This window comes from Rissa tridactyla, chromosome 16 (genome assembly GCF_028500815.1).
Source record: "Rissa tridactyla isolate bRisTri1 chromosome 16, bRisTri1.patW.cur.20221130, whole genome shotgun sequence".
NCBI classification, from domain to species: domain Eukaryota; kingdom Metazoa; phylum Chordata; class Aves; order Charadriiformes; family Laridae; genus Rissa; species Rissa tridactyla.
In genome coordinates, this window is record NC_071481.1 from 2951092 (window position 1) to 2972050 (window position 20959).

The 20959-nt window shown below is 54.8% G+C and overlaps 1 protein-coding gene across 2 annotated transcripts; it reads right to left on the reverse strand.

The window, feature by feature from the left end:
- Positions 1 to 927: 927 nt before the first annotated feature.
- On the reverse strand, positions 928 to 20882 carry KAZN (kazrin, periplakin interacting protein). 2 transcript variants are annotated; one of them, XM_054222642.1, is made up of 8 exons: positions 20422 to 20882; positions 13396 to 13587; positions 4969 to 5105; positions 3755 to 3925; positions 3212 to 3401; positions 2880 to 3010; positions 2551 to 2601; positions 928 to 1940 (listed from the first exon to the last, which is right to left on the reverse strand). In XM_054222642.1, exons 1-8 carry the CDS (start codon positions 20579 to 20581, stop codon positions 1773 to 1775), a joined length of 1200 nt encoding a protein of 399 aa, XP_054078617.1. In that variant the 5' UTR covers positions 20582 to 20882; the 3' UTR covers positions 928 to 1772. The 2 variants fall into 2 exon arrangements, with proteins under 2 accessions (XP_054078617.1, XP_054078618.1); XM_054222643.1 differs by lacking the exon at positions 20422 to 20882 and adding an exon at positions 13971 to 14690.
- Positions 20883 to 20959: the final 77 nt, after the last annotated feature.

Genomic DNA, 20959 nt, shown 5'->3' on the forward strand with positions numbered 1-20959 from the left:
AGCTGAAATGCAAAGGAAAACTACTCGATAACAAGGAGATTTGCTCATCTGTTCCCGTGGTTTAAATTATAAAAAACACAAGGAGAACAAAAAAAAAAAAAAAAAAAAAATAAAAATTTTACACCCCCCCCCCCAAACCAACAAAACATATAAAAAAAAAAAAATGCTTCTCTGCAGAGAAAGGTGCCACGGGGCAACCCCTGTCCTGGCCCCCCCCGTGGCCTCCCCGCGTCATCCCGGTAGCAGGAATACACAGCGCAAGGGCATCTGCGGTTTAATTGGGTGATTTAAGACAAAATACCCCTCCTCTTTTTTTTTTTTTGTTTTTTTTTTTTTTTTTTTTTTTCCCAACCAGGGCGCGGCGTATCGGAATTAAGGAAAAAAAAAAAAATACACTATTATAGCATCATTAAATAAATCTTAATACATTTTTTTTTTTTTTTAAGAGCTTAAAATTATATCGTAAGCATTAAAGCATAAGGTACTTATCTTGGCATAAGCAGAGCGCGGTGCGTGTTAGTGGAGAGGGGGAAGCGGCCGCCGCTGCGCCGGGTTGGGGGGGGGGGATGGTGGTTTTGGGGCATTTTCCAGGGGATTTGGACGCACAAGTTCCACCTGCGCTTCAAAAATCACCCTGGTGCCGGAAAAACCTCCCCAACGGGGACTCGTACCGATTTCCCCCCTCCCCGTCTCCGATGGCGATAACACCCCCGAAAGTCTTGGGATACGGGGATATCTCGGGATATCGCCTTTCCCCTCCTCCCAGCTCATGCCGTATCCCCCACATTTTACCCCCAAAAGGTTGAGACCCCCAAATGCGGGGGGGAAAAACCACAGGCAAAGCCTCCCCCCCCCACCCCCCCTCACCCCAGCTTCCCCTCTCCCCTCTATCCCATTTCCCGGTGCGTATTTAGGTTTTCCAAGGCGTTAAGTGCTCCTGGGGCATCTGGAGCCGAGGGAGCCCGGGGAGGGGGGTTTGTCCATGGCTCCAGCCCCCCCCCCCCACCCCCGGCAGCAGCTTCCCAGGACAGTACAGTACAAACACACCCTTCCTCCTCCCCGACCCCTCCCAACCGACGTGGAAAAATATAAAAATCCCAAAAATCTTCTGCAATAATTTAGTTAGAATAGCTCCTCTGGGTTTGTGCAAATAAATTAAAATGACTAAAAAAAAAAAAAAAAAAAGAAAAGAAAAAAAAAAAAAAAAAGAAAAGGAACGTTTAAAAACACTCGATTTCCAGACCGGCAGGCGGTTCACAACAACCAGCCCGTGCCGCCTCCGCGGGGTTCGGTCAGGAAGACATCACCGAAAATGAAATATTTCTTTTTTTTTTTCCTTGGTGTTTGTGTGTTTTCTCTCGAAGGTCCCTCAGCTGGGCAGGTCCTTCGTCCCCAAGCGAGGACATCCCGCGGGCCGGGCTCCGGAAAACAGCGGGTTTCGGACAAGAGACGTCACAAAGCACAAAGTGCACAATATTTCTGGTATTTACAGAGACACAGCAGTCCTTCAAGTTTCAAGTTTTGTCAAAAGGAGGAGGAAATAAAACAACAACAACCAAACAAACAAACAAAAAAAAAAACCAACCCAAACCGACAAACTGAAGCGACGACAAAGGAGTTACCGGTATGGGAAAAGAAAAACACATACAAATAAAAAAGGGGGAAAAACTGAAGTTACGACACGGCTGCATCGCTCCCAAGACGACAGGCAACACGTCCACAGGCGGGGATCGAGGGGGGGTATGTACATCGGCGCGGCACGGGGCGGGGGGTCACCAGTCCGCGTCCTCCTCGATGTAGTAGTCGGGGGCCGTACCGTCGAAGAGGCCGGGGTCGAGGGACTTGCGCTGCTTCCCCCGGGCGAACACCCTGGAGATGGAGCCGAAGCCCATCTTCTCTTTCTTCTTTTTCCGTTTTTGGTCTTCCAGGTCCTCTAGAGACTGCGGGGAGGCGGGGGGGAGGTTAAGAGGACACGGGTTGGGCCACCGAGTTTTTCATCCACCATGTGATGCCCGTCCACCCAACCCCACCAGGGATGATGGGCCACAGGGGCCACATCCCAAAAAAGAGTTGCGTCCAGCTCCAAAGCTGCACACACACACCCCCAACAAAAAATATTCCTGAAATGTGTGTGGTGGAACTTGCAGTGAAATCAGGCCCCCTCCCCACGTTTCTGGGAGTTTGGCTTCTTCGTTCAACCGGTTCAGGGTCGTAAGGTCAGAGCAAGGGCCTGCCCACGGCTTACAAAAAATTCCCCAACGTTTTAGGGTCAAATACGGAAGAATAAGCTGATCTAGGCTCTGCCTTACAAAAAGAAAAAAAAAGATAAATCAAAATAAAGACTGCGATGGGCCCCGAGCACAGCAACCACCTATGCCATTACCTGGGTTTTGGGGCAAATCATGGCAAATCTGAGACATCCCAGGCTTACAATTCATGATTGCTTCTGCTCTTTACTTTTTTAAAAAAAAAAAACCCAATTGGTGTCTCTGAGCCCCCCCCAAAGCACAGAGCAGCACAGGAGGGGGTCAAACAGGGCTTTGTGCCTACCTGTACAATTGGGTTGTGCAAGTTCTTCTGTACCGGTCCGGGACTGTCCCCCTGCGGCAGAAGGAGATGGATCCAATCGCATCAGACCCCAAAACAGACCAGGACCCCCCCCGCCGCCGCAGCAAAAAGCGGTTTATTCTGTCAGCCGAATCGCTGTGGGGCTGGGAGAAACCCCAGGAAAGCAGCTCTTCGGGTCAGCAAACCTCCGCCTCGCACCCCCACCCCAAAACCAACAGCGTTTTTGGAAGACACGCAGCATCCCCAGAGTCCATCCCGCACCCCCGGTGGGAAACAAGCCCCCCCAGCCCCGCAATCACGTAGCGCCTTACGTTGCAGAGCGAGTGCGTTCGATGCCGGGGCGAGTTGATGTCGCTTGGCGTGGACGACCGGTCGCCCTCGGCCGCGGAGGCGTCGGAGATGATGGACGGCTGCCGGGAATGACAGGGACTCACTCTGACCGCTGGAAGGCAGTGGGGGGAGAACACCGGGGAGTTAACATCACGCCACCAAACCTGACCCTGCACACTTCCAAAAAAAACATTTTTGGGGGTGTTTTGCCCATTTATTCCCTCCCCGCACCTCGATGGGGGAATAAGGCAGCTCCCCAACATGGGTTTGGCCCCGCACCCTGATCCATGGTTGGGTGTTGGGGGGGTCTCACCTTGCCGGTCCGCCGAGTGCTGGGGGTGCGAGTGGTAGAGGGTCTGCTGGCTCTGCCGGATGGCGGCCGTCAGCGGGAGGTCGGCCTGCATCACCCACTCCTGGTTGCCGTTCAGCACCGTCTCGCCCGGCATGGCCAAGGAATGGCGCTTGGGGACGTCCTTGGTCAGCGTGGCCAGGGACTGCTTGGCCTGGGGAAGGACACCAAGGCGGTGGCGGTGGTGGGGGAAAAACCATATGAACATCTCCCAGAGCAGCAGCACCACACTGCACCAAACCTGTCCTCCCCTTTGCAATTAAATACCCAAATTGCGTTACTCCCTGCAGCGAGGATTGTCCAGCTCATTTTAACGATAAATATATTTTTTTTTGCTGCCAGTATGGCAATAACGCAACAACGGCGGCAAACGCGCACACGAATGGCGGCAAACACACACATGCAACAACTGCAGCCGGCACTGAAATGCAATATTGCAATAAATACTGAACGTCAGCGGCGCGGGGCCGACCCTGGAGTCGTTGCCCACCACGTTCTCAGGCTCACCATGGCCAGCTCGGCCTCCAGCTCCTTCATGCGGTTGTCTTTCAGGTCCAGCTGGGAGCGGAGGGCGCTGGCGTGGTCCGTCGCCTCCTTGGCTTGTCGCCGCAGCTCCCACTTCTCCCGCTCCAGGAGGTCCTTCTCCTTCGCCAGGGCTTTCACCGCGTCCTCGCTCTCCTGCTGGGACAGGGCAGCCCTCAAGAAGGGGAAACTCACCTGCCCATGGGTTTTCCACGTGCCCATGGGATTTCCATGTCCGGGAAGGGGAAACCCACGTGAAGTGAAAGACCCCTCTGCAATAAGCCCCTCGGAGGCCACCTGACTGCAAGTGGCACCTTTGGCTGTCACAAGAGCCGGGACAGGGCAGCCATCAGGAAGGGGAAACTCATCCGCCCATGGGATTTCCATGTGCCCATGGGTTTTCCATGTCCAGGAAGGGGAAACCCATATGTAGGGAAAGACCTCTGGGGGCCACCTGACTGCATGGGACACCTTTGGGTGTCACGAGAGCCCTGTGCTGGCAGGGACCGTGGCAGGGAGATGCGGGACATGGCCAGACCCCTGAAAAGGGATGCCTGCCGTGCACCTGCTTAAAATTACATTGAATTTCCCAGCTTTGTCCCACTGACACAATTTCAGAGAATCATAGCGTGGCCTAGGCTGGAAGGGACCTTTCAGATCATCAAGTCCAACCATCAACCTGACGCCGACAAAACCCATCACTAAACCGTACCTCTCAGCACCGCGTCTGCCCGGCTTTCAAACACCTCCAGGGACGGTGCCTCAACCCCTTCCCTGGGCAGCCTGTTCCAATGCTCAACAACCCTTTTGGTGAGGAATTTTTTCCTAATATCCATCTTAAACCTCCCCTGGCGCAACTTGAGGCCGTTTCCTCTTGTCCCATCGCCTGTTCCTTGGGAGAAGAGACTGACTCCCATGCCAGGTTTGGGTGGGAAGGGACCTTAAAGCCCACCCAGTGCCACCCCCTGCCCTGGGCAGGGACACCTCCCACCAGACCTCCCAAAGCCCCGTCCAACCTGGCCTTGATTCCTCTGGTATCTCTTTACCCTCAACCTGCTGCAGCGCAGCCTTTGCAGACCAGCCTGCTTGCAAGAGCTTTTGCGGGGGGGTTTGCCCGATTGCAACCTGGGTTTGGCACTCACGCGGCTGCCAGCCCCCCCCAGTGCCACGAGCCCCCGGCGCTGGGCTCCCAGACTCACTTTCCTGTGCTGCTCGTAGTTGCGGATGAAGTCGCGGAGCTGCTCCTCGCGGCTCTCCAGCGTGGCGTACAGCTGCTGCATCTGGCTCACCAGGTCCGTCTTCTCCGACTTCAAGCGCTTGCGGTCGGCTTTCATGGCTGGGGGAGAGAGAAGACGGCTCAAACACGGCGGCACGGCAGCCCCCTTGCCTCCATCGCTTTTATTTTTCAAGAAAAAAAGTACCAAAATTACCCCCACAGGGGCTGGGCTGGGAGCAGACGCCCAATTCACCCCCATTGCGGCATCCCTGAAAACACCCAGCGCATCTCCAAATCCTCACCCCTGCCCTCCAAAGGGGCAGCTTGGCCCCTGGAAAAGGAAATTCGGGAGCAAAACCGCTGCTGCGGCCTCGGGACGCGGCGCAGGAAAACCTGCTGCTCCCTTTCCAGGGTAAATAAACCACAACCGGTTTTATTTTTAGCAGCGGGGCCGGATTCCTGCAGCGCTCCCACGAGCCTGCGGCACCGCTCGCCCCAGCGTGTCCCCCCCTTCCAGTTCGACGATGCCGCGCGGGGACGAGGGGACAGAGCGGGAGGGCTGGACACACCACGGGATGCGAGACGACACCATGACCTTCGTGTTTTCCCTCTCCCACACCCCAGCAAGGGATGCTGGCTGAGCACCGACGCAGGGACAGCTTGCTGGAAGTCTGGTAAAACCAGGGAGAATTACAGAAATCCCACCCGGGACAAGGCGCTTCAATAATTTCTGCACGTTAAAGTGCTTCGCCCGGCCTTGAACGTGGCCCTTGGCATTGCTGCCGAAACGCTCTGCGGCTCCTTGCTCCAGATACACCCCTCCCCACCAGCATCATACCCGATTTAGGCATCAGGATATAAATAATTCTTTTTTTCCACCATAGGAAGGACTTTGCATACTTTTCCGCCCTGAGGAAACGCTGCTCTCGAGGGAGGCCCCGCAACGCTCCCCCCGCACTCGCTGCATCGCAAGCCCTGAACATCTTTCCTCTGTATGAATTAAAAAAACCCCAAAACAACCCCAAAGCCACGAAAAAAATCCCCACCACGCGCCGCTAGGAGATGACAGCGCCACCACGAGTGGGACTTGTCTCCACGCACACTCATGGACCCAACCTAATTCCATTCAATTAGAGGATGCACAACGAGCGCGTCAGCCCACCTGGCTTTTCCTAATAATCTAATGACGGGGGATCACCCAGCACCGCTCACAACGTACCACCATAACACACGGAAATAGCCCTCTAAAGAGAAGCAGCACCTCTGCTCTACAGAACTCATCTCAACCACCTCCCGCGGCCCAGCCGAGCTCGTCACAGCGACTGGTTTGAGAAGAGAGTTCCTCGCGTAAGAACTTCTTTCGGTGCGCAGGAATCACCCTGCGTCTCTGCTGGGAAGAGGTGGAATAAAACAAGTGGGTGGGATGGAGCCAGCGAGGAAGGGAGAGGGCTGGCAGGTCAGTGGAGAAAAAGGTCGGAGAATGGCTTGAGAGCAGCCCTGAGGAGAAGGACTTGGGGGTGCTGGTGGACGAGAAGCTCAACGTGAGCCGGCAATGCGTGCCTGCAGCCCAGAAAGCCAACGGCACCCTGGGCTGCATCAAACGAAGCGAGGCCAGCAGGGCCGGGGAGGGGGATCCTACTCCTCTGCTGCGCTCTGCTGAGACCCCACCTGGAGCATTGCACCCAGCTTTGGAGCCCTCAGCACAGGAAGGACACGGAGCTGTTGGAGCGGGGCCAGAGGAGGCCCCGGAGATGCAGAGGGGCTCCAGCCCTCCCAGCTGCGAGGACGGGCTGAGAGAGCTGGGGGGGTTCAGCCTGGAGAAGGCTCCGGGGAGACCTTCCAGCCCCTTCCAGTCCCTAAAGGGGCTCCAGGAAAGCTGGGGAGGGACTCTGGAGCAGGGAGGGGAGCCATGGGACGAGGGGGAATGGGTTTAAACTGAAAGAGGGGAGATTGAGATGAGATCTGGGGAAGAAATTCTTGGCTGTGAGGGTGGTGAGCCCCTGGCCCAGGTTGCCCAGAGCAGCTGTGGCTGCCCCATCCCTGGAGGGGTTCAAGGCCAGGTTGGACGGGGCTTGGAGCAACCTGGGCTGGTGGGAGGTGTCCCTGCCCAGGGCAGGGGGTGGCACTGGATGGGCTTTAAGGTCCCTTCCCACCCAAACCAGTCTGTGATTCTATGAAAAAAATCAGACTAAATAGATGGAGATGTTTGGGACTACAGAGATTTTTGCCTGTTAAACATCAGGAGAGAAAACTCTTCAGACCAACGACTCTGCCGTTGAGCATCGGAGGTAAGCCAAAACCCAGAACAACAACAAACCGGAGAAGAAATGCCACAAGAATTCATGTCGTCCCGTGACAGGGAGCGCTTGTGATTCTTCCTTGCCCACGTTAATGAAGGTGACTCCTGCTGGGACAACTCAGCCCCTTCCAACACTGGGACTTTCCTTCCTTTTTTTCCAGCTCGGGAAATTACTACAGAAACCCTCTAAAAATAAACCTTTCCAGGCAGGGTCGGTCTCAGCCCCACCCCCGTAGGATAACGCGCCGCTGAAACCCCCTCGACTTTCAACCCCTTGAACGCTTTGTGACACACACACACTCACATATATATATATATATTTATTTTCCTCGAGGACACCACGAGGCTGTTATAAAAGTTTAAAGTCGCATTTGCGCTCTCTGATGCTGGAGGCGGCAAAAGGCTCCTAATGAATTTAATTAAGCAGCGGGTCCCCTACAGCATCCAACCTGCTTTAATTAGTGGCAGCGTTCAGGGTCCTTAAAGATTGAGGGAAAATGCTTCATCGCTTGCCAAAACAAAATATAAAATGCTCAGAAGCACTATCAGGAGAAGAGTACATACCGTCTCCCGAGGCTGAATCTTTACCAATATTCACACCATCCAGTAACCGCGAGAAGATGATGGACTTTGGGTAGTAAAAAAGCAGGGTTTTTTTCTTAATAACCCAATTTACCATTTGTTTCAGTTCATATTTGGGATATTTGCTAAAATTAATGCACTTTTTTTGCCTACTCTATTACCACCGCTCTCCTGCCTCCGAAACCGATTAGCTCCTAAGATTGAAGAAGATTTATCAGTCATTTGAGAACTTCATTCCAAACCCAATTAATAGGAAATTAATTGAAAGAGGCAGGAGAAAAAAAAAAGAAGTTATGCAGAAGTGAGCAGTTTAGGGCTGCCAGCAATTCCTGGACCACGCGCTGCTTAACGCATCCTTAGCAAACAAACCCGGCTAATTACTCACTCAGGGAAAACGAGCCATCGCGATCCACAGCGCCACGGCAGGGGCAGCCAAGGAGGAATATAGCGGCTTTTTTTACCGGCCATCCGAGGAAGTGAAATGGCTTTTTTCTTTATTCTGATGATCCAGGACCAGGTTTCTGTATCCCAACTCTCCCAAAATATCCAAATAAGCTCTCCCGCAGCCCATCTGCACGGTGCGCTCCGGCAAAACCTCCGACTTGTTCGCAAACCCAAGAGAAGCAAGAAATCCTAAACCCTTACCGTGAGCAGGAAGTATCTACCTCGTGCAGCTTATTTGCATTATTTATTTTGGTGAGAATATTTTATGTTCTCACCGAAGTGCAGGGCAGAAGCAGACGGGGGATGCACCAGCCCCTCCTCGGACTCGGCACCGGCCCGCGATGGGAAGGACGGGTTGGGACCAGCGATGGGAAGGATGGGTTGGGACCAGCGATGTGACACTCCCCCCTACTTCTCGCCGTCACCCCCCACGTCCCCACCCACACCATTAATCCTGCACGAGGTCAGCTCACGCTCCCGTTACTTGAGCTTCCACCTCCTGCCACACGATCCGTCCCCCGGGCATCACTCCTTCGGGAGAAGGATGACGGACGCAGAACAGTAACGGGACCGGCTCCGTGCTGGGCCCCTCTCAGCCAAAACTTATTAAAATCCCTCCCCCGGCACCTTTGGTTTCCAGCTTTACCTAACGAGCCGACATCTAATCGCTCCAATGTACCCGCAGCATGGAAGCCTCCCAGTGATGCCACCACCAAAGGTGCCACCACCCCATGGCGCCCGTGTGGCCTCAGCATCTAGCAGCCTCTGGATGAGAATTAGCTACCGCCTGCTAAAACCAGGCATTTCCCCCTCTAAAACAGGCGCTGCTCTAAGTATCCCCCCCACTTCAGAAGCAATAATAACAAATTAAGGGAAAGTGAGGTGGTGGCGGTCGCACCATCTAGCCCACGTTTGCTTGGAGGGCATACAGATAATCAGTTTGACTACCCCGGTAATGGGATATTAGATGAAAAACAATTAATGTTTGGATCACAGAAATAGCAGCTCTGCCTGGCTTCCTGCTCCCGGGACGGAGCGGCAGAGCCCAAACGCCATCCAGGACACGGGCAGTGGATGCAACCCACCTCCGACCCTCCCAAAAAGCAGCTCCCTACGACTCCCATCTGCTCGCGAGTACTTCTCTCACCCCGTACAATGTGATTTTTCACGCCAGGAATGGAATCAGTGTTGACTTTCTCACTTACTGAATAATACACTTATTTTCTAATGCTGGGAAAGGCGTCCTCGGGGGGCACCGCTCAAGCCTCGGCGATGCCCTGCGCAAGAGCGACGCGTAAATCCATCCTGTCCCATTAACATTCACTTAATTTCTCCTGATTCCCCTTCCCAACCATGAAATTCAATATTGTCACCATGACTAACCCATAAAATCGGTCAGCCCCGCGCAGGAACTGCTGCATCGCTCTTTGCTTTGTGATTAAATAGGCGCGTGCTCCCCGGGCGCAGCCGTCACCATCTGCAGAGAAGATCTTGTCGTTGAAGACGTCAACATTACACGGCGCCGAGCAGAGCCGGCACTCGCTCCTGGGCATGCAGAGGTTCGGTGCAGGCAGAAAATTTGAGTGTAATGTCCAATTTCAGGAAATAATTAGAGGAGGTATTTGCCTTGGGGGGGGATTTACCTGGAAGCACCATGCTCCGAGGCCAAGAGCTCTCCAAACCAGATGCCCAACAGTCAACAAGGTGGTCAATGACTTCTGCAGTGATTTTTAAGGCGGGTCTTCAAAGGAGCACAGTGGGTTTTCTGTACAGAGCCCCATGTCCCTTAGGTGGAGAGGGCTTCCTCGGCTGAGCCCATGGCTGGGACGCCCATCCGTTGGGACGCCCATCTGTTGGGATGCCCACCTTCTAGGACGTCCATCCATTGGGACGCCCATCCACCGGGATGTCCACCCGTTGGGATGCCCATCCGCCCGTTTCTTTGCTACCCACCCCCTTGCTGCACCTCAGGGGTGCTGAGGGTTTCTGCAGGAGGCTTGTCCCGGCCCAAGTGCCATCCCTGGGGGGTCACAGCTCCAAGCCGTGAGTTTGGGAGGGAGGAGACGGAGCCACAACCCATTTGCGGAGCAGACGTGAAGCCGGTTCACTCCTTCCCGAGCAGCGGGAAAAGCCAGCCCGAGGTCTCCAGTTTGGCACTCGAAGAGGAAACAGAAAGCAGGTTTGCTCTCTGCATGATAATCCCACAGGCGAGCTCCAGCAGATCGGATAAACCTTTCCAGAACTGAGAATTCTGCCATTAGCCCACACGCTCATAGACGTCACCCAGCCAAGAGGCTCCTCCGTTCCCCCAGGCGCTTGGGCACGGCCCCTACCCGCAGCAGGACCTGGCGGTAATAAAGCTGTCCGCAGCTTCTCCCGACGGACAGTGCCGCACCAGAAATCCAGACCACATCCATCCCTTTCCAGCCAGGGGAAAAAAAAAATAAAATAATAAATATAACTGCGTTAACACTGTGAGCACGATCCTGAGGTCCCAGCAAAGGAGGAGAGGCCGACAGGATGTAGCACAACGGGATTTTATTTGGACGTGAATTGATTTTAAAAAAAAAAAAAAGCGCCAGAGATGGAATTAGCCCAGCAAAAGGAGCGACAGACGCATGAAGCACGTGCTGCCAGGGATACAGAAACTGCTCGAGTGACTCCCACCGAGCATCCTGTGCCGCTCCAGATCCCCGCTCCCTCCCTGCGCAGCAAGGGCTCGTTAGCGCGGCACGGGGAAGACGCGGCACGGGCTTATCGCCGGCTTCGCCTCGTGCTAAATGCCGTCGGAAAGGGCTGGAAACGCATCGCCGGGGAGGGACGACGGACCCACCCTCCGCCATCCAGACCATCACAAACCCAACCCCGCGCTGCCCAGCAAAACGAAGGCTGTTAAAAACTGCTGGAGCCCCGGAACGCGAACCCTGGCAAACAAACCCTCAGCGTTAAGGCCCAGCCAGCCAACATCTATCTGAACCAGCTGCATCGCGCTTCCAGGCTCAGCGCCAGCAACAACGCCAGATTTCCATATAATTTCTCCGCTAACGACGTTACACAGGACCCACGGCGGGCCGCAGGCTGGGCGCAGGGACGCTGCGGCCGACGCTGCTGGGCGCGGGGCATCCCTCCGCGAGGAGCAGGGGGCTCGGCAGCGATGCCCGCTGCCAGGTGGGCTCGGCAGATGCTCCCTGGCCGCGGGACACAACCAACCCCAAAGGCTGAGCTACAGGACAGCACATCCAGGCTTCCCCACGCTCCTCGCACCGCCTCCCCCTGCAGCTCCTTGATATAGAGCCCTTATTTCCCCCCAAATGCCTCCAGCAGCCGATACATTGCTCCTGGCAGAACCATTCACCAGGCGCACTCGTTGCCGTTTTTCCTCCCCCTTTGGCTACGTTTCTCTATGGACAATTTTCTACAGAAAGGAAAAAAAGGATTACTTTTTTTTTCCTCCCTCTTCCAGCTGCTGATCCCGTTTCCACATTCCCCATCTCCGTATCCGCTGCCGTGCTAAGCCTGCCCAGCTCCCGGGGCCAGATCCAGCACGGCGAGCTTTTCCAAATTACGCAAAAGCTTTCCAAATATTGCAGGGGAGGGCAGGAGCATCCATTTTAAAGGGCTTCTTACTATGGGGCCTTTCCAAGCGCAAGCTGAGATTCCCTCTTCCCAGCCATCACACCTGCAGAGGAATCCTGGAAAACCAATCCCAGCGGCTCATATGGCAGCCACTAAAAGCCCAATAAAAAAGCCCAACATCATATTCCTTAAATACTCACGATGATTCTCAAGCCAAGCTCGTTTTTCCTCTGTACTATCCTCCACAGAAGCGCGTACGACCTCACGGCAGCTTCTTAGATGACTTCTTATTCTGATTTTTCTTTGCAAATAGTCTTAAAAATAGTTCTGCTCCTCCGTATTCTGCATTTATCAGCACTTCCTCCTCCCTGGCCGCGCAGAGCAAATATACTCTAATTAAGGTTTTTCTTCTCCAATTAGGGTTTTATAAACCCAGAGCATTTCCTGCTGCCGGAGGCTGCACCGGTGGCACGGTGGTGGCGGGGTGGGGGGGGAAGATTTGAAAGATATTTTGGCTATTAATAAATTATAGGGGATGCTTTTGCAAACGAAGAGAGTGCTAAAATTAAAAGCACGTGGACTGGGGTGGGTTTTTTTCCCCTCTTCTTTTTCCAAAATCCCCCACCCAAATACAGCCTCAGCCCAATTCTCTGTCCCCGCCCCCCCGAGCACCTCGGCATCCTGGATCGGGGCGACGCGGTGGGCTGGGGGTCTCCCCCCACAACCAGCCTCCGAACCGGAGAACTTTTGACAGCCTCTCTCGTCATAATCCGCGAACACGAGATGACAAGTGGAAGCGACGTGCGGTACGTTGGGGATTTGGGATGATCTTTAGAGCCGCGGCGCCTGCCAGGGTTTGACGCGCCAGAGCTTTCCCCTGCTCGGGATCATCCCCCGGCTCCGGCAAACAAACCCTCCTGCCCAGATTTATTGCCAGCTCGGGTTTTGGGGAGGAAAAAGCTGCAATATTGCATTTTTCCCTGCAAATCCCAGTCCCGGGAGGAAAAGCCCGGCTCCAACCACTGCGGGAAAAGTCCCAAATCACTGCGGGAAGAAAGGAGGAGACCCTGCACATCCCCTGGAGATCCAGCTGTCTGCGGCGCTCCCGGTAACTCCAGGCGGGATAAGGAAAACTGCACTCACCAGGAAATTTGCTGCCTGCCTCCTAAAAGAGTCCGAGGGGCTCGAATCCAACCCGCTCCCACCTCGCAAACCTTCCCAGCTGCGTTTCAGCTGCTCTCTTGGCTCCCTCCTCCAGCCAGCCGTGAAGAAATTCACTTTGCGATGCCACAAACGCCTCCCACACCCCGTTTCCCACTCTGATCCGTCCCGGCTCCGCACTGCTGGGACAGGATGGGGGGTTCCCAGGGAGCACCATCCTGCGATCAACCCCCCCGCCACTGCATATTCCGGATAAAAGGGCCGGCTTCTCCTCTCTTTTTTTTTTCAAATTAAATTCTTGAAACTTTGGGGTTGCGGCGCACGAGAAGAGGGATGCGCAGCCCTTACCCTGCAGAGCCTCCTTGGCGCGGGCCAGCTCCTGCTCCTTCTGGGCTAGCTGCACCTTCAGCTCGGTGGCCGAGAGGACCTCGGGCGACTTGCTGCCATGCGTCTCCTCCAGGTCCTTGGCCAGCATTTCCTTCATTTGCCGGAGCAGGTGAACCTCCTCCTGCAGCTGGGCCACCTCCTCCCGCAGCAGCGCTGGAGGAAGAGGAGACACAATGCGAGGAAGTCAGCGACGGCTCCCGGCACAGCCCCGAGACAAACAAAATACCCTGGGGGAAACGCCAATGGGGTGACACACACACACACACACACACCCCCCCACAACTCCACTTGCAAACCCGTTTTTACAGCCCAAAACCCGCAGCGGTTCCCACCAGCATCCCGGGCACGGGCGAGGAGGGAGGGACGTGATGGGGAGGGCCATCCAACTGGGTGTTAGGTTCTGGTTTTGGTGTTAAAAAAATAAAAATAAATAAATAAATAATAAAAATTTAAATAATAAAAATTTAAATAATAAAAATTTAAATAATAAAAATTTAAATAATAATATAGGATGCTAATAATAAACCAAGAGCCACCTTCCCATCCCACTGGCTGCTCGTATGGCCTGTGTCCAGCTCCACTGTGCCCCACACGACACGCTCCGGCTCTGCCCCCAGCCATCCGCACCAGCAGGGGGGCGACAAAATTCAACAAAAAAAACCCCCACCCCTTTCCACCTGCAGACCCAGATCTTTCATTTTTCCGGATTTACACCCAGCGACTGCTACACCCCTGGAAGCAGCCGGATCGCAGGAGCATCCCGCCAGCCCGCGTCCCCTCTGCGGCGGGCACCGGTGGTGGTGGTGGGGGGGAAGCTCCAGCTCGTTTCCTACGGCTGCTTTGCATAATAAAGTGCTTTTCTGCTATTTCCACATTGCACCCATCGCCCTCATCTCCCCCCTCTTCCTACAATCCGCTTTTCTGCCCTGCAGTCCTCCATCACGAGCCAGACACGACGATTAGAAACGACTTGCCCCGGCGTACGAAGTTTGATTTTGCTTTCCCCCCAGCCCCGGCTTTGAAAGCACGCGGAGAAAAACCCTTACTCATCCAAAGGGGCTTATCGATTTCTCGGGGAGGAAAGGAAAAAAAAAAAAAATAATAGAAAAAAGAATCCCTCAGCACGCACATTATGGTTATCGGAAAAAACAAAATAAAAATAAAAATAATAAACGCCCCCTTCTCCAAACTACTGCGGTTGAGTCCTTTCCCCACCACCACCAGGCACCAGCCAGCCCTGGGGGACAGCGGTTGGATGTGAAATATAGGGGTTTCCCCCCCACCCCCCCCCCCCCCGTTATTTTTGCCGAGGTCCCCCCTGCAGCGTGCGCCGGAGCGTTTCCTTCCCGGCCCGCTCCGGGAAGCGCGGAGGGGAGGTGACGCCGGCGGTGGGACGGGGAGAGGCGGCTTGAGCCAGGAAGGCATAAAAATCTGGTTTGCATACTTGAAATGCTTCCCCCCCCCCCGCCCCGAAAACTGGCAAGGCCCCCATTCTGTAAATTATTTAGCAATAAAGTCACTAACGAGGACCAGCCGAGCTGCGGGGCGGAGGATTTCGGCGCGGGCCCCAAAGCGCTTCCTTGAAATCCCTGAGAAAAGCAAGACCCGAGGCCAAAGGCACCTTCCCCCGGGGGGGTGCTGCAGAAATACAGCTTTTCCCCCCTCCCAGCCTCTGGGAACGCAGGGGAGGATGCGAGGCACTCCAAAATACTGTAATATTTCCCCAGCGAAACCTACCCAGCGCCTTCCCCGGCCACAGAAAACCCCACACAACCCCACAAAACACCCCGGGGGCCGCAGCTAATTGCTCGTTTATTTATTTATTTATTCCCCCCCGCCAATAATTCATTTCCAGCTTTCGGGACAAGTTGTTTCGCCCGGGAGATTCAGCAAACGTTCCCGGGGCAAATGATTAACCCGAGGGGGGGAGGAAGATCCAAGGCAGGGCATTTTGCACGAGGGCGACCCGTCCCGCCGGATTTCTGCAAATCGCAGCGTTTTGGTGGGAAACGGAGAAAATTCCGCCAAACGGAGAAAATTCCAACCCATCCACCCCCCAGCAGGAACCCGGAGAGGGGAAGCGAGCCTGGGACGGGGGGGAATTCTGCAGCGGAGAATCCCAAGAGGAGTCCTTTGGCATGGCCCAAAAAAGCAGATTTGCAGCTGTTTCTGACAAAGTTCCTTCCTATAAAGCGCTGCCCGACGCCGCTTCCCCGAAGCCACACCATTCCCCCTCTGGTTCCCAGTTGGGAAAAGGTGGGAAAAACCCTCCAAAGCATTCCTCCTCCCAAGCACGCAGCGAGGCCGTTGAATCCCCAACTTAGTCCCCCACTCCCGACACAGGCAGAAACCGCTGAAAGATTAAAATCCAAGATCTATAAGAATCTCGAGGTGCAACCTGGAAGAGAGAACGCAGCGCCGCGGCTCCCCGCGCCGTCAGCTGCAAGCCAAAACCCAGGGGAAAAACTGGAATTATTGAACTCGGCCTCGGCCAGATACCCGAGATTCTTGCTTTTATGGAGAGATATATATACACATATATGCACACAAAAAAAAAAGGATTGGGCTTGCCAATATTTATTTATTTTTGCGCCACATATTCTTATTTTCGCACCACATATTCTGATTTTCGCGCTACAGTCTTATTTTTGTGCAGTGCTCTTACTTTTGCAGTATGTATTTTTGCGCCACATATTCTTATTTTTGCAGTAGGTATTTATTTTCGCGCCATATACTCTTACTTTTGCACTACCGTCTTATTTTTGCGCTATACTCTTATTTTTTCAGTATGCATTTTTGCGCTATATTCTTATTTTTGCCGCAGGTATTTATTTTTGCGCCATATATCCTAGTTTTTTTGCGCCCGTATATCCTTATTTTCGCGCTTTACGTACACCGCCAAGGCACAATCCATTTTTTGCAAAGACAGATATATATAATATATATAAAAATCGCAAAGCACAATCCGTGCAGCCAAGGTTTAAGGGGAAAACCCCTCCACCTTTTGCTCGGCTCCACCAGCGAGAGAGACGCCGTCGGCTCTTTGAACACATGGCGAAGTGTCGGAGTCCTCGCGCCTCTTCCCACCTCCCTCCCGCGGCTGCCCCCGATGTCTTTGCCGTAAAAAACGGGGCTCCCAGGCAAAGTCAAACCCTCCACGCTCTTCCCAGAAGTTTTTAAAGGGTTTTCTGGGAAAGACGCCGGAATTTCAGGGAAACCATCGGGGCTACGGCATCTCCCCCTCTCCTCAATTTCCTTTGGAAACCACTTCATGAGCAATTCCCTGCGTTCTGGCAAGCTTTTTATTAGCACCCGTTGCCGCGCTCGACCGAAGCGGCCATCCCATACCCTGCCTTACACCTGTAATTACCCTTATTTGCATAGAGGATTTCCACCCCGTTCTGATATTTCCCTGTCCCGTCACCACTCATCCTCCAAAAATCACACCGACGCAATTATCCCCCCGAAAAGCGGTCCATGGGCCCCCCCAGCACCCGCCCTCCTCCAAGTTCCCATCCCGTCTCCACCAGCATCCCCAGCTCCGGAGGCTCCGACGGAGAAAGCCCCCTTTAATTTGCATAAATCGCATTTAAGAGCACAACTGGGCTCGAAGGGCCAATTTTAACTTCATTCTAAAACAGACGGGGGGGAAGAAAAACGCCCGCTGCTCCCCCAAGTTTAAGCGCCTAAATAAACGAGCCGAAAAGCGCCGCTTGCAGGCAGCTCTTAGCGTTCCTTACGGAAAAGTTGCAATAACTGGGAAAAATAGGGCCGATTATTCAGAAAGCTCATTTCAGCCTCGATTTCTTCCCCGTACAGGCGGCTCGGCGGGGGTTTCCATACGCCTTCCCGCGAGCTGACCCCCACGAGGGGCTCCACGCGTACCCGCAACGCCATGCAAAAATACAATATGGAGAAAAACTTTTTTTTTTTTTTTAATTTTTAAAATTTAATTTTTTTAATTTTTTTTTTTTTTTTTTTTGCTATACTGGGGGGCAAAGTTCAATTTGCCGCGAGGAATCGCCTCCCAGATGCAACAACCCCCGCGCAAAAAGCTTCCCCAGCACGTTTTCCCCCAGCTTCTTATTTTTTTCCTCTTCTTCTTAACTTGTTGTTTGTTTTTTTTTTTTGTGGGAATTGTCCGTGCACTGTCATTCGTGACCCCCCCGGGGCAGGGGAAGGAGGCATCGCCCCACGCAGACGAGCCCCGTCACACGCCAGCCCCTTCCAAATCCACCGCAAGTGGGCAGCGATGAAATGAAGGCAATTTAAACATCTCCTGGGCTAATTGACGAAAACTACCATTCGCACCGAAATAATTGGCTGTTAATTATATTCCAGTTGATAGCTTTAAACTTTCACGACGCTGTCGGATTCTGCCTCCTTTATGCTTTAAGCCCTGATGAGTGTTAACAGACATTTATAATAAATAATAACAATAAATAAGATTTTTTGGGAGGGTTTTTTTGGGGGGTTGGGTTTTTTTTTTATTTGTTTGGATTTTTGTTTGTTGTTTGGTGGGTTTTTTGGGCTTGTGTGTTTTTTTTTTTTTTTTTTTTTTTTTTAATTTAACACTCCAGACAGTGTTTGGGCCTGAAGTTCCCACTCCTGGTCCTGGAGATCCCATCTTGGACCCCTCTTGGGAGCAGATCCACCAGCCATGCGACAGCAAAGCCTTTTACTGGCCTTGGAACAGGCATCCCATTTAAAAACATCCGTTTAAAAGCCTTTTTTTTTTTCTTTGCCATGTAACTCAGCCGACACGATTGCTGTACACGCGTTTCTGTCTGCGGAGGGTACCTATTAAAAATGAATGCAGTATAAACGACAAGGTTTGCATCGGCGGAATTAGTATCTAAGCCGAAAGCTGCATTTTGTGCCGCTTTTGCAAGTTTAGCGGCAAGATGGTTTTTGCTTTGCTGGGCACAAGTCGAGGGTTTGTGGTTTGGTTTTTGTTTTTTTTTTATCCAGGACATCAGCAGCGGCGTATCAATAATTGGGGCGGAGAGCAGGCAGAGAGGAAAAACCTCGTTTGTGGACCAAGAGCTTAAAAACCAGCAGCGGATCACCCTGAAAAGGGATTTCATGGGCCCTGCACGCAGACGCAAATGGGGGAAAAAGAGGGCCAAAATGGGAAAATGCAAAGTTTCTGTGCTAACGGCGTCACCTAAGAGTCCCTCACCCGTCGAGAGCATGGCGCAACCCTTCGTCCCTCCTCCCTCCCGCAGAGCTTTGGCCCAGAATAAATATTTATATATATAAACACAAATACCCGCGTGCACACACCTCCGTCCTGGGATGGGGAACAGAAGGGTCACAGGATAAAGGCCTTTATTAGAAGAAAACAACAATTCAAGCCCTAGGGATGAGTCGAGGTAGTATTTCAAAGAGCATCTCATCGCCTTTGATCGCTAAGGAGCTCCCCCAGCTTGGGACCTGTCTCGTGACGAAAGGTTCAACCAAAGCCAGCTCCCGAGCAGCCCACACGAGGCATGGTTTTCCTCTCTCCGTACATGGCTGCAAGCAGAAATGGGGAGGAAAAGCCGACATTTCCAGGCAGAGGGCTGGGTGACAGCTGGGGACAGAGCAGGGAGACCAAGCGCTGCCGCCCGCCCGGCGCGCAGCCAGCCAGCATCCCCCGGGGCACTGGTCGCACTCAAGAACGCATTTGGTCAGCCCAAAATTTGCCAAAAGACCCAGTGACGGCCGCTGCCCGAGACCTGCGGGGGCAACGCCAACGTGTCCGACCCTCTCCCTTCCACACCTGGACACCACGACGGACGCGCAGCGGCTCAAAGCCCAAGCCCAGGCGGCACCGTCTCCTCCTGGGGACAAACCCGAGGGCCCGTAATTTCTCCATTCACACCCTCCGCCGCGTCCCGCTGCCGCCCGTCCCAGCTACATCCCCGGGCGCCACCTCCGTGGAGCTGGCAGCCACCATGGCCCCCCCTGGGCGGTCACCAGGGTGCACAGCCACACGACGCAGAGCCCCTCAGCCTAACAGACTGAATTTTGGCTCCATACATCCATCTTTTAAAGAAGGAATCTGCAGATTTCATCCCGCGATGCTGCGAGGGAGCGAGCCGTCACGCCTGGACACGGGGACGGACGCTCCTGGTCGAGCCCAGGTTCAAGTTTCCACCCAACGAGCACAAATCCCTGCAAACACCATTTTTGAGCATTTCCTGCCTTAAGACGCCAGCTTAGTGCTTCCGTACGGTCGCGGCCCCGGGACGGGATCCCCATTGCATGCCCCAACCGCGCACCATCAGCCGGCGCTTGCACCCCCCCGGCTCGCGGCCATGGGGCAGGACACGCAGACACCGCCTGCCCGCAAAGTCCCCCCGCATCCTGGCACCCCCCACACCCCAAAAAAAGGATCATTCCCAGCAAACCCAAGCCTGCTCGCTTGTTTGCCCCGGCTGCACGCTGGTGGGCATCTCACAATGGATATAAAGAAATAAAACCTGATATAAATCTCTCGGTCACACTGGGGGGGGAGGGTGGCAGGGTTCAGGAGGCAGGCTGGAGATCGCAGAGGCTTTCAGGAGCGCGTAGGGTGTAAAAGCAGCCGGCCGGGTGGCTGAGACCCCCGCAGCGGCCCCCGGAGCCGGCCGCCGAGCCCTCGGCGAGCTCCCGGCGCGCTCCAACTTCTCCCGCAGACAAAATGGACTACGGGACGCGGGGGAGCCGCCCGCCACGCCGCCCTCCCCGCCGCCGCGCGGGGGGCCAAAGCCCCTTGCATCGTCCTCGGCGCAGGGCGGAGGGGAGTCGGGGGGGACACCCCAAAGCCACCCTCCTGCGCGTCCCCGCCGAGCTTCCAGGCGCGCTCGCCAGCTGCCCGGCGTTGTTTTGTTCCTCCCAGGAGGAAGCGAGCTGCAACGGCACAAAGCGAGCGAGAGGAAGACATGCACTCCGGGCTTCCCCCCCCGCCAGCCCCAGCACCGCCCTGCGAGGCGGCGGGACCCCCAGGGACACCCCCCTTACCTGCTTGGGCCAAGCAGGGGCACGGCACCCTGCCCCGAGCATCGTCCCCGGCCGCCCCCCGCCGTCCCCGGGGAGCCGAGGGAGAAGAGGCCGGGCGCGGAGCAAAGCCGCGCTCGCAGCGGCACGTCCCCGGCTTGCTCTCCTCCTGCTCCGACTTCATGGCGGGCTCGGAGCCGGGTCGGGAGGCCGGGGGGGAGTCCCAGGGTTGGGGATCCCCGGGGCTGGCAAGCTCCTCGCCCCGGCACGGCACGGAAGTACTGAGGGCGCTACCTGTGCCGGGAATTTGACCCCTGGCGGGTCACCCGAGTTTTCCCCGGCTTGATGTCACGCCGGCAGAGGAGTGGCTTTGCCCGCCGCCGAGCCAAGGTGCGCGGGACGGGGGCCCGCAGCAGGCCGGAGCTCGCCCCGGAGCCGAGGGCCGCGCAGGAACCCGCTGGCCCGGCCGGCGGCGGAAATGGTTGCCAGCTCGCCGGCCATCGCCACCCACCGAGAGCCCGCGACATCCCCCATGAGCTCCCTTTGCGGCATCGCCAGCGGC